This window comes from Chinchilla lanigera, unplaced genomic scaffold (genome assembly GCF_000276665.1).
Source record: "Chinchilla lanigera isolate Chin_1 unplaced genomic scaffold, ChiLan1.0 scaffold00093, whole genome shotgun sequence".
NCBI lineage: Eukaryota > Metazoa > Chordata > Mammalia > Rodentia > Chinchillidae > Chinchilla > Chinchilla lanigera.
Genome location: NW_004955494.1, coordinates 2,488,007 through 2,501,768, shown reverse-complemented (window position 1 = coordinate 2,501,768; position 13,762 = coordinate 2,488,007). Strand labels below are relative to the sequence as shown.

At 42.0% G+C, this 13,762-nt stretch overlaps 1 protein-coding gene across 1 annotated transcript; it reads right to left on the bottom strand.

Moving 5' to 3' along the window:
- Window positions 1–1,552: 1,552 nt before the first annotated feature.
- Mrps33 (mitochondrial ribosomal protein S33) lies at window positions 1,553–10,152 on the bottom strand. The gene is made up of 3 exons (XM_005405410.2): window positions 10,036–10,152; window positions 4,860–5,101; window positions 1,553–1,993 (listed from the first exon to the last, which is right to left on the bottom strand). Exons 2-3 carry the CDS (start codon window positions 5,072–5,074, stop codon window positions 1,888–1,890), a joined length of 321 nt encoding a protein of 106 aa, XP_005405467.1. The 5' UTR covers window positions 5,075–5,101; window positions 10,036–10,152; the 3' UTR covers window positions 1,553–1,887.
- Between the last annotated feature and the right edge of the window lie 3,610 nt (window positions 10,153–13,762).

Below are 13,762 nucleotides of genomic sequence, written 5' to 3'. Positions count from 1 at the left end.
AGCTTTTAGGCTTAGATCTTGTTCCTCAGCCCAACACCCACCCATACCTGGGCTCAGCGGCATTGGCCAAGAATCTACACTTTCCTATGCAAACTTCTGAGACTGTGCCAATATGTTACCACACACACACACACACACACACAGAACCTCACACATTTACTCACACAATCTTGGGAACCACATCTATTCACTTCTGTATCCTCTACTACTACTATGTGTCAGGCATATGGCAGGTACTCAGTAAAGAGCTCTAAATGAATGGATTTTCAGCCTTTACTTTTATCAGACACAAATCACCCAATTTTAGATACTTTTTTTTTCTGAACAGGCTATAAGCTCTAGCCATGCCATCTGGATTATGTATCTTTAAAAATAACATAACATTTGTCTAAACATATGTACTGGGATTCTTACTCACCCAGGAGTCATTCAGAATTTTAGGGAGAAACTACTGTAGCTGGCGTAGCTGCAGTGTGTACTGTTGCCTGTGCACTTTGCTTTCTCTGTCTCAGAAAGGTAGAGTTAAAAAGCACTGTAAACAATGCAGTTTACATTATTGTATCGTTCATTTAAAGATGGTTAAGATGCTCTATCTGTTGTATGTCTTTACCACAATTTAAAAAGTATTTACTGGATAATGCTAAAGACTCAAAACAGCTCTTGAAAAAAAAAAATTAGCCAGGCATGGTGGCGCACACGTGTAATTCCAGCACTTGGGGGCTGAGGCAGGAGGATCACTGAGTTCAAGGTCAGTGTGGGCTACACAGAGGTCAAGACCAGCCTGAACTACATAGTAAAACCCTGTCTCAGGAAAACAAAAAAATTGGACACTCTTACGATCTCTTTGGAAACTCAGCACTAGAAGACAATGAAATCTGCAGCTAGCTACGCAAATATATGCAAGTCACCATCAACAGAAATATCTTACACACTCTGACTTCCAGTTAAGTTGGCTACTTTCTTGTTTTTCCATGGAACTTGAAAAGCCCTTCACTGCTTGGACTCTGTCTATTTCCTTATGACTAACCATAAATCAGTTAGTGGTCCCCTTTTTAATTGGACAACTTACCTTAGGGCTTTGGAAACTGTGTTGTCTTTGCCTCAAAAACTTTTTCACCATTTTTCTTCTGACTCTTATTTATCTTTGGTTTAGCTTAAGTATCATTTCTTTAGGGAGGGCTCCCAAATGAGCTTTGGGCCTCTGGTGATGGTGTGATCCATCCATCCATGCACACGCTCATGGGACCTTGGCTTTTTCCTTTGTAGTATTTAATAAATTGTGTATAATTGTACTAGTGCTTCCCACAAGACAGAAAGGCAGTGTTTCTCTTGATAACCCTGTATTACCAGCGGCTCAGTACCTTGTATACAGTGAGCGTTCAACAGGTCCTCTCCCAGAACAGCCTTTCATCCCACTTAGATATGCTCAAAGGAGGAGGCGGAGATGCGTATGAAGTTTGTGAGCTTGGTGGTGGAGACGGTGGCTGAATGGCCAAAGAGATGAAAGCCATTTAGGGGTGAGTAATAAGTGAGGAAGAAAGGGAAGAATGAGGAAACTGCTGGGCATTCATTTAATGAGGCTGCTTTTCCACTCCCCCGACATCCCATACCTACTCCCAACAAGTCACAAACAATAAATTATACATTTACCCCACTGCAGAATTAGGTGAACCTCAGATTACAAAACCACGGCTGAAATAATTTTGCAGAATTACAATGTATTCAAGAAACCAGGCACAATTTGACTAGATTAGATTTCCACACGGGATGATGTGTTCTAAATAACCTTCACTGAGGAAGATTAGGTTCCTCTATTAGTGGAAAGACGTAAATACACTTTCTTCTTTTAGTCACTGAGGAAGAAACTTTCTGTCCTGACGGCTGACACTATTTCTTTTTCGCTGCTCTTTTTCCTTCTCCTTTCCTTGGTTTCCCCTTTCCACGAAGCTTCTTTAGACGCCTTTGTTCATCCTTAAAATCCTGATGCTCATCTCTGAATGAAGAAAGGAAAAATGATTAACCAGTTATTAGAAAAATACACTAGCACATTCTCTTAGGTGGTTTTGTTTTTTTCAAGACAGGGTCTCCCTATGTAGTAGCCCAGGCTGGTCTTGAACTCATGGCAATCCTCCTGCCTCGGCCTTCTGAGTACTGGGATTACAGGTGTGCACCATCATGCTCAGCTTGTTCTGGTTATTGATCTTTGACTTTTCCTGGTGCATGCTGAATTTTAGGGTGTCACAAACTGCAGTTAACCTCTCAGACCTGTCCAGGTAAACCTATGTGATGTGATAACACAGCAGCAACTGCCCCACTTTTCCTGCATTAAGACTGAATACCTTGAGGGGCAGAACGTGAGTATAGTCTTCAGCAGGTAACAGGGACCCTGACTGCCCCAGGAATAATGAGTATCTACCAGCAATGGCCAGAGGTCTGGAAGAAGCTGCCTTAAGAGTAGTAGATACCTCACATAGGAAGGCTGTCGGTAAAGGCTCAGGCAGAAAGAAGCCAGATCAAAAACAGACAGGAAGCAACCAAGGCAGCCAGGCCTCTCTATGCAGGGGGATGGTGTTGAAGTTGAAGACTGCCTATATTGCATTAAAATACCTGCATCTTAAGACCAAATAACTAAAGAACAGTATAGTGCTGAAACACGTAAGCTGTGGGATCCATTTGAACCTGGGTTCAAATCAAAGCTCTGCCATTTATTAACATTTTTAACTCCTCAGGCTATTTTAAAAGAGATCTGCTTTGTAGAATTTCATGTTTCAGTCCATCAACATGATGGCTGGTATGTAATAGAACTCTTCGGGTTTAGCTGTGAATGTCAAATAATCCTCAACACAGCAGCCAGAGTAATCCTTTCTCAAATATATGTCAGATGAGGTCGCTCCCCTGTTCACTGCCCTGCAAACGGCTTTCCATTTTGCCCAGAGCCAAAGCCCCAGTCCTTCACCGTGGCGCTCGCTGACCCGAGGCCTCACTGTCCCCCACTGTTCCTTGGCCTGCATGACCCCTGGGTCCTTCCAGGAATGCTCCTGTCCCTGGCCTTTGCTTGGTTCTTCCCCGCGTCTCAGAGGGCTCACTCACTGCCTGTGAGCCTCTGCCTAAGCTCCACCTCCTGTCTGATGCTGCAGCGAGGCCTCTTCCTACCCACCACAGCCTGGTCAGCACTTTGGATCCTGCTCAGCCAGCTCTGCCTTTTCCCCCATAGCACGTTCAACTTTGCAACACAGCACACTGTTTACTTACTACATTTTTTATCCCTTGTTCCTTCCCTCCCGTATTCCTATCAGCACTCAGCCAGAAACACAGCTCCACTAGGCAGGGCTTTGTTTCTGTTGGTGCTAGATCCCAGGACTGGTGAACTGAGTGAACTGATTGTATCTGAGAACTCGTGTTTCCCCTCCCTTTCTTGAGGCCTTTGAATCTGATTTTCTTTACTGAAGGTTGTCTAGTTGAATCCTGCCTGCTGCCATGGGAGGCCTGGTATTAGGCGAGCCATCTGTGTAACTAGTGACTAAATATATGAAAATAATGCTTTTCCATGGATAAATTAAGTGCTAAGTCTTCTTTCCTTTTTTGTTCTTTAAACAAATGGAGCACAGCAGCCAACAGATACATTAAAAGTAGTTGAATGTGGTTTTGTTATGGTTTATAATCCACTCAGGGGATCTGGCTTCCAATATTTTATTTTGGGTCATAATAATATTAGTTTGTACTTTCTGAACCCAGACTGATGGCAAGGTGGACAATCCAAAGCAATTCCAGACACTCAAACTAGGTCACAGATGACATCTCTATCTAATGAAACATTTAACCAAGGAAATCTCCTCTACTTTGTTCACTGCTGCTGCACTATGCACCGGCACACAGAAGGTCCTTAAGACACACCTGCTGGATAAACACACACACTAACTTTTAGTTCTCTGGCATGAGCATCATGCTGCCCCATTAATTTTATTACATTAGAACGAAGGGTCTTAAATTAATTTTTGTCTTTTTGCCTGAAGACAAGTTCAATTTAAATATGCTAAATGTTTTAAAGGGTGATATGTATTTTGATATTATATAGTTAAGTACTGTTTGAAAGCTTTGTAAAGAGCATGTATTAGTTTAGAAACAAAATTTTTTTTAAGGGAATGATCAACAATATCCCCCCTAAAAGAAAAGGATCAACAGGTATTTGATCTGTTTTCTTTCTAGAGAGATGTGTAGTCCTAAGTGCCCGCCTCCTGGGCACACACAAACATACCAGTGGGGGGTGGCGAGGGTGTGTGACTTACACATTACCCTTAGTGGCCAACTATAGCTTACTTAGATCAAATTAATACATCAATAAGGGCACAAAATAAAAATGCCAGAAGCGAGTGGGAGGACTAAGAATGCCAACAAAACTGCTGCCAGGAGAGAAAGGAGGCTCCCACACACCCACGGAGAGGCACATCAGGTGCAGGGCAGGGACTCTGTTCGTTTGATACCAAGAACCTGCTGCCCAGGCAACCTCGGTGCTCCTGGGGTTTCCTCCTTTTACCTCCACATCAGTTTTTTCTACATCCTTTTTTGAGAGTGCTCTTAGATAAATGAATAATTAAACATTTCTTTATAGCTCAGTATCAATTCAACATGAGTCATGTTTTAGACGTAATTAAAAACATGCCTTTTTTTCGCTTTGCTCCTTATGGGTATCTAGAGAGAAGCCACAAACCGTACTTTTTGAACTACTTGAGCTTTCTCATAAGAACTATAAAACTATAAGGATAGAAAGGCAATTTTTTCCCCCTCTGCTGACCTATTAAAAACATCTCTCATGGGTCCCTCTTGGTGGTTGTTTTTTTTTTTTTTTTTTTGATTATTACCTGTACAGGCCAAAAAACCGGAGTGTGCCCATGAGCGCGAAATACGTGTTGTGGTTTGGATACCAGTCGTAGGTCTCCTTCCTCTTAGCCATGGGCTGCTCACTGAAAAGTTTCACCACTTTCATGGATTTGGAGTCAGTCGGCCTGGCAACTTCACCGAAGAGCCGGGCGCTTAGACGACTCATGCGCAAGGCGTATTCTGAAAGTGAAGACATTTCCCGAGCAGCAGGGAGCAACACTCCCTACAGAAAATGAGAAGGAAGAGAAGCAGGTGAGTGTGAGAAATTCTCAGATTATCTAAAGGCCACACTGGAAAGTGGAAATAGGGCACGCCACGCAGAAACACTGTTGGCAGGACGCTCCTTGCAGGTTGAGAAACAGCCAGTCCAAATGGCGACATCCTCTGCATACATCACATCTGTGACAGCTAGTTTGTGATGGCCTCCTCGTATTGCCTTGCTGTATTCCCCCTTTTACAATGCACTGTTTTGTGATTCAGTAGGTTATTTACTGGCAGTCAATTTACCTATTTGCAGGCTGGATCGAGAGGACAGGGAAACAAGTTATTCCACTACAGCATTGTTATTACCCCTTTAGAAAACAACCACCTAAGCAATCTGCAAATAAATGTGCTGACTGCTTGCCATCTAAAGGTGTAATCATGGCAGAGAAATAATTACGCTGTTGTCTTTATCACCAGGCCTTTGAACACTGTTCTCCTCAAGGGCACCAGATGGCTCTGAGAACTGCTAATGAGTTATGAGGTCATTTGGCCTCTAGGTTACTGGATTGAGTTCTGCCTGGAGACTGGGAGCCACTTGGGAAAAACACATAGTAGCCTCATGGAAATAAAAACTCAACAGCTCGAAATAAGGATCAGCAGCTCAAAAGATTCATTTTGTTCCTAAACAAAAGTCACCTAGGAATTGTGATGTTACCGGACTTAGTCTCGATACAAACTAGCTAACTTCTTATGAACAGCCGTAACTGTTTCTCTAGTAGAGGCTCAAAATGTTGAAATAGACAGTAAATAAGAATGATAGCCATGATACGCAAAAATTACAGCAGGGAGACATCAAAGTATATAGGGATACATAGAAATCTGGATAGCTGCTGGTGGAACAACTATGCTGTTTATTCCATTTTAGATCTGACGTACAGGTTATTGTTGGCTGGATAAGAATTTATTGTTGTTGGTTGGATGTAAATTTTAATATTGAGACTGAAAGACTGTCTGGAGCACACTTCAGCCGGGATGAAAAGAACTGATTTCCAAAACAAAACAAGGCATAAACCTACCTTGAAAAACTAATGGGAGAATTATAACAAAAAAAACCTAAGCAGGTATGGTGCCAAATAGTTCCTCAAATTTTTACACATTACTTTTTTTTTTTTTGTCTTTTTGAGACAGGGTCTCGCTATGCAGTTCAGGCTGTCCTTGAGCTCACTTTGTAGCCCAGGCTGGCCTTGCACTTGCAACGATCCTCCTATCTCACCCTCCTGAGTGCTGGGATTACAGGCATGTGCCACCAGGCCTGGCTACATGTTACTTTTATAGGTGAACCACAGCTTATTTTAATCAAACAAATACATATAAAGTATATATAAATACACTTACAATTATGTATATATAATTATATATATTTACATATATATATGTTAAAAATGCCAGTAGCCAGGCATGATGGCACATGCTTGTAATCCTAGCACTCATAAGGCTGAGGCAGGAGATCACCACAAGTTTAAGGCCAGCCTTAGCTATATAGTGAGTTCAAAGTGAGCCTGAACTTTAAAAAGAAACAAAAACCCAAGAGAGGAGAGGAAATAAGAATGCCAACAAAACTGCCCCCAGCAGAGAAAGCAGGTTCCCACACACCTGCTAAGAGGCCGATCAGGTGTGGGACAGGGACTCTGTAAACCTGGTCAAATTTGACAATAGTGTTTGTAAGAAAAGAAACAAACTCAGTGTATAAACGAAGGTCATTTTAATACCCATTTAAGATCCATTAAGAGACCAAAAGCTGAAAGTTAAACTCAAACCATTTTTCATCCTGAACACCCACCAAGCAATCTTGGGCCAACAGTGCCACCTGAAGGCCAGCAAGGAGAGAATGATCAGCTCCAGGTGCCTCAACCCTGATCACCTACAAGCTATGCACCTCCTCTTCCCTTTTCAGTCCACTTTTCTCCCAACTCCTGCCCCACTATGTGGATGCAGACGGACTGGGTTGGTGCTGTGAGAACTAGGGTTATACTTTTATCTGTGAGGACAGGTTATTAAGTTTAATGTCTAAATAGAAACTGGTAACAAATCAGTACCATATACTTCTGAAGTCCAGAAGTGCCTTTGGAAGCTGCAAAGTTTCTTTACATGTTTTATCCTTTCCTTTCCTTCCACCATTAGAGTAGTGCTTTTCCAAACATTAGTTTAACAAAGCACTTCTTCATTGCCTTGTCTAACTTATGTAGCATTATGGCATCAAATAAATTTTTATTGTAATCACATAGCCTTTCTACAGACACTTGTAAGTTGGTCTGGGAACTATCACGTACTGCAATGTTTTCAGGAAAACATGTTCTCAATTCCAAACCACTTTTTAAAAATAGGCAGCATGGAGTCCTGATGATTGGCTCTGTCATTTATTACCTGCGTTCCAAAGAGTTACTTATTATCTCTAAATCTGAGTTTCCTTTTTCTGAAAACAATGCCCACAGATTGGGGGTTGGGGAGGCCTTAGATATGGGCGTTAACTCTTGTAGGACTACTGTGAGAAATATTAAGTGGCACTGAGAAAATAGTAACTTAAAAAAAAAAAAACCTCCTGGGGTGAGGGATATAGCTCAGCAGTATAGCACCTACCTGGCCAGCGCAAGGTCCTGAGTTCAATTCCCAGTACCCAAAGAAAAACCCCTTTGCAAGTTTGATGTTCACATGTTCCACACAGATTCATCTGTTATTTGTCCTTGGTTAGTCATGGGAAAAGAAAAAAATACGCCATACGATCAGGCCTGTACAGTACCTCCCTGCAATGATATCTTCACTTACAAAGCCTACAGCCGGAGAAACGTGGGAGGGAGGGGCCAGCACCTTGGTAACGTGACAAGATAGCAAAGAGGACAGTGGTCACCAAGGCCATCACAGGTTGTTAGTTATCTTCATGCCCATTTTGCAATAAGGTGGATTACTGGGATGTATCACTCATAAGTAGTAGGATCTCATTAGAATCCGTTGGAACATGGTTGTACCACAAAACCCAAGTCCTAAAAATTTGGCAGAGAGAGGTATTAGAATAAGCCACTTTACACCTGAGTTCTTTATTAGAAGCAAAGAACCACTTGCCAACAAGGGGAAACTGAAAATGCTTAAAACAGTTCCCAACACTAATGCTTTTTGCCTTCCACAGAGCAGACACTCGTCACTGATGGGGAATGACAGGAACTTGATATCCTGCTTTTTTCAAACACAGGCTAAAGATTTTGCTGTAAGTTTGGTCTCAAGACTGAGAATTGGGGGGCTGGGGATTTAGCTCAGCGGCACAGCGCCTGCCTGGCAAGCACAAGGTTGTGAGTTTGGTTCCCGGTACTGGAAAAAATACCAAAAATAAATAAATAAAGACTGAGAAATGATCATTTTTTTTAAAAACTAGCTTTAAATTAAAAAATCAAAACGCTTACTTAGGCCTTTTCAGGACCCTGGTAAAATTTCCTTACACAATCTTTCAATGTTATCTTTAAAAAAAAAAAAAAAAAAGGAAGGACAAAAAAGAACATGATGACTACATTCCTAACATTAAAGTAAAAGGGAAAAAAAAGTAAAAAGCAAATAATTTACATGTCCATTAGATTTTGATTCACATAAAACCATTTTAAGAGGTCAAAATAATTGCTTTCAAATATCATCTTTCTTTAAATATGAAACTAAAGAAAATTATAATTTTGTGGAGAAAAAAATAACTGCAGTTGACCATGCTAGCAAAACAAACTACAGTACTCACATATGCTAAGCAAAACGAGCCCACAGAAGAAAATTCTCATATTTTTTTCCCCGTTGGCATAATAGGGCAAGTTTCTTTCACCTTTCCGATGACTTTCAATGCATTATTTAAGTGAATCCTTAAGCACTTAAAAGGTCATTTTATTTCAATAACTGGCTTTGAGTTGGGATTGCCTTTTCTCTTTGAAAGGTGAGCATGAAGAGCAGGAGTTCTTAAACTGGAGATGCCTCTGCTTTTTGAACTAGTAAAGCCATATGCTTAAATGTGCATATACATGTGTAATTTTGCTGGGAATAAATTTTCAAAAACTAGTGGTTACTTTGAAGATATCAATATATAATACAACAAGCATTGTTAATTTCCTAAAAAAGGAACAAAAAACCACCAGTGGTTAGTAGATAACTTTACAGGTAGATACACTGGTTGACTTCTGCCTTTTAACGACCGTGTTATTTTCATATTCTATGCCTCGGTTCTTTCATCTGCTAAATAAGGACAGTAAAAACCACTCACTGAATTGTGAGGCTGATAGGAAAAAACTCCAGGCCAGTGCCTGCCCAGATCACGAGGACACAAGGAACGCACACACTGCACCTGTCTTATCACAGAAAACCGAATCAGAACGCTTTTCCATTTTAAAGCCCGCTACCAATTATTTTATAAGGTTACAAGGGCACGAATGGCGCTGAATATATGTTAACTTTATTCAGTTTGGCAAGAACAATCCTTAACCCCTTGCCTGACTACCACGTCCTGTGATGGAACCTTTAGTAGTGTCAGATTCCCATGTTTGAATCCATAGGGCAATACAAAAATAGTTTTCCTTAAAATAGTAACAAAATTAATCTGCATGCTGTACATAAAGCTACCGTGCAGAAGGCCACTGGGTGAGCAGAGAAACTCAGCCACGACTGTAGTAATCTGGGGAAGACGAACTGCGCCGGAGAGGAAATGACAAGAGGCAGAGACGCTAGCTCCCCCGTTTGGTAAACTGCCCCAACTCTAGTAGCAAAAGGCCGAGGTGTTTGTGCGATGCATTTGAAACCTCCGAACTAATCACTAAGCAAATGGACTCGTCCTGTTCCCGGCCACTGTATAAGTATGCAACTCCCGCAGGGCCTCTACCGGCCCGAGCCGCCTTCTAGCTCGGTGCAGACCCGCACAGCCTGGGACAGCCTTACCTGATCCTGCCCTTCCTCAACCACGCGCCCTGACCCGGAAGGCCCGCCCCCTAACCGGCTCTCAGCTCCCGCCGGCGGCTACAGAGAACATTAGAGAAACGGAAGCTTGGCGGCTAGAGCGGAGCCCTGGCAAAGACCCGGAACCACTAGCTTCCGCTCTTGGGGTGGGGCCTTCGAGGTCATACTTAGCGCCTGCGCAGTGGGGTTAGCACCACCCTCTTTTGCGGTTGCTAGGCTAAAAGATGAATCTGGTAGACAGAAGCGGGGGTTACTCCTTTGGAAGGTCGGCTTATTTTTGTTGGGAGTAGCTGCAGGGCTGCCTGCATAAACTCTGAAGCAGTGGCGATGCGCTTCTACGGACTTGCGCTCTGTAATGGGAAGATGAAAAGCAGTTTTTTTTTCTTCCTCTCACTTTATTTTTCTACCCAGCGTAGACTTTCCGTGTTCCAAGAGCATTACTTGACGCCAAGGGTTATTTCTGACTCACCAGGAGTGCCATTTCCCTCTGTTTCTCTTATCTACTCATCCTCCAGCTGTCAGGATCCCCTGAAGGAGGCCTTCCTTGCTTGTTGTTGGCTAGGTTAGGGGCTCTATTGGACTGCTCCGTCTCCGATCTGTCTTTGATCTGTCTCTGCACCCGCCCTCCCCCGCCGTAGAAACACTAGGTATTTCACTCCTTTAAGGTAGACCAGCAACTGTACCCTTGAAGAGTTGTATCCTTGAAGAGCGAGTTATAAACTTGGGTGTAATGACTACAGTTACATTTACACTGGGTGTTACGGAATCCTACGCATAGTTACATTCGAAAAATGTTCTCAGTAGCAGAATTCTTGGGAGAAATTTCACTTGGGTGTTGCGTTTCTGTGGACTTGGCTTATTTTTATCTAATACGCCTTTTATCATATAAACAAGAAGATTTTCTTTCTTGACTGTTAGAAGATTTAAAGCCAAATTTATAGATGACTGTGGCAAGAACTATTGTACTATACAGTCTCTCTTGCTATATATGTAGCTATTGGTCCATGCCCCCTTACTGATACCAAAGCCAAGCATCTGCTGAAGTCCTTTATGTAAAATGTAGTATTTACATATACATTATAGCTTATTCATAGCTTCTTATGTATCTTAAATCATCACTTGATTACTTTTATCACCAACTACAATGTAAAAGCTATGTAAATGGTTATTACACTATTGTTAGGGAGTAGTGACTGAAAAAAAAGTCTGACCATATTCACTACAGATAGTTTTTCCCCCAAATATTTTCCATTCATGGCTGAATCCACAGAGCCTATGGGTATGAAGGGCCAGCTCTATTTGCATAAACTTGTTGGCTCCATTTGTATATGTATCCTTGCTTTTTCCATTTTGCCTATTGTTTGTGTTAACGGTATGCTTTGTGAATCTCCATAAACATCAGTCTTGAAACAAGATATATTAGTCCATTTTCTGTTGTTAACAACCCAGTACCACAGATTTGCTAAGTTATAGACAGAGGTTTCCTTTGGCCCACAGTTCTGTTCCACAGGTGAGGGCCACATCTGGTGCTGGCAGTTTCGAGATGGTGCAGCACATCACATGGCAAGAAATAGGGAGTGTGTGTGTGTGTGTGTGTGTGTGTGTGTGATCTGTGGTCACTCTCTTTTACTATAAACTCACCAGGATTCAATCGTGAAGGCTCTACTCTGATAGCTTTATCCATTCCTTGCCTCCCAAAAGGCCCATTGATTTAAATTTCAATGCATGAACTCCTGGGGGACACACTCAAAGCATGTCCAAGTCCTAGCGCAAGGACTAAAGAGTGGCAAGTGACTGTTCAAGAATTTTTATTATGATTCTCAGTAAGTTAAATTATTGGGGTTCATATAAATTTCTAGAGGTTGCTATAACAAAATACCACAAACTTGGTGACTTAACAAAAATTTATTTTTCAATTTCTGGAGGTCCTGCATTCACATTCAGTGTCACTGTACCACAATCAAGATGTGGATAGAACTGTAGCCCCTCCCAAGATTCCAGGGGAGAATCAGTTCTTTGACTATTCTGACTTCTCGTGCCTGCATGCTCACTGTCTTGTGGCCACGTCACTTCAAGCCAGCATCTTCAAATATTGTCCTGATTCTTCTTATTGCCCCTTTCTGTTTGTGTTAGATCTCCCATTGCTTCCCTCTTGTAAGGATCCGTATATCCTGAGAGGGTGGCATGTACCTATAATTGCTGCACTCTGATAGTCTGAGGCAGGAGGATCACAGGTTTGAGCCCAGCCTGAACAATTTATTGAGATCCTATCTCAAAATTTGAAAAAGGGCAGGGGATGTAGCTCAGTGTGAAGGCCTTGAGCTTAATACCCAGTACTGTGAAACAAAAAGCAAAGCAAAACAACAAAAGAAACCCCAAACCCCAACAACTTCCCTGCCAACAACAACAAAAACTCAGTTGTATTTAGGATCCACTTTATTAACCCAAGATATGCCAACCCAAGAGATTTAATTTAATCACATATTCAAAAGCCCTTTTCCAATATAGGGTAATGTTTGAAAAATCCAAGGATTAGAACCTGGTATTTTGGAGGAAACTTTTTCAGCCTACAGCAGAGTTGGAACAAGAAAACCTCGGGAACTGGCCAGACTGTTATTGACCAACAGGAAAGTTGGGATAGTAAGAGTGGAAAAACTAAGGTAACAGAATAAAATTTAAACTTTTGCTGGGTGTGGTGGCGCACGCCTGTAATCCTAGCACTTGGGAGGCTGAGACAGGAGGATTGCTGTGAGTTCGAGGACAGTCAGGGCTACATCGTGAGTTCAAAGCCAGCCTGAATTACATAGCAAGACCCTGTCACAACACCCTCCCCCAAAAACCAATAAACTTCTGTGGATATTGTCATTTCCAGGCCTTGGCTTACCTACCTGTACCTCTAGGCCAATGATTCTTTGAGAATACTTTTTATAGTCAGAGATTGCTTTATAGTCAGATTCTATACCTTGTATTTATTTCTATGTTCTTTGGCCTATTTCCCCATTGTGGGCTGGGAATCATTGGTTAGCACTGTAATTTGGATCTTGAATGTCCCCAAAGCCCACGTGGTAAAAGTTTAGTCCCCAGGTTCGTGCTATAGAGTTGGATCTTTTAAAGGTGGGGCCTAGTAGGTGGTGCTAGGTCATTAGCAGGGGTGTCCTTGAAGGGGATAAAATGACTTAAACCTCTTCCTCTCCTTTTTTAATCCATTATGGCCATGAGGTACATTGACTGTTTGCTCAGCCACATGCTCCCTACCATGATGTGCTGCCTTGCCACAGGTGTAAAGTAATGACTGACTGACCCCTCCAAACTATGAGTCAAAATACACTTCTTCTTTATAAGTTGCTTTATCTCAGGTATGTGTTACAGTAATGGAAAGCTGACCAATATAGTTGATTATGACATTCATTTATTGGGTCAAGGGCAGCATTAAAGGACATTAGGATAGGAAACACCATAGTACATCACAGGCAGTAGGGATAATTATTAGTTCATGAAATAATATGTGTGTGTGCATCACATCACAAAATAAACAGCTGGACGTGGTGATGCACGCCTGTAATCCCAGCACTTGGGAGGCTGAGGCAGGAGGATTGTTGCAAGTTTGAGATCAGCCTGGGCTACAAAGTGCACTCAAGGCTAGCCTGAACTGCATAGTGAGACCCTGTCTCAAAAAAGGTATATATATATATAGTCTTACATATATATA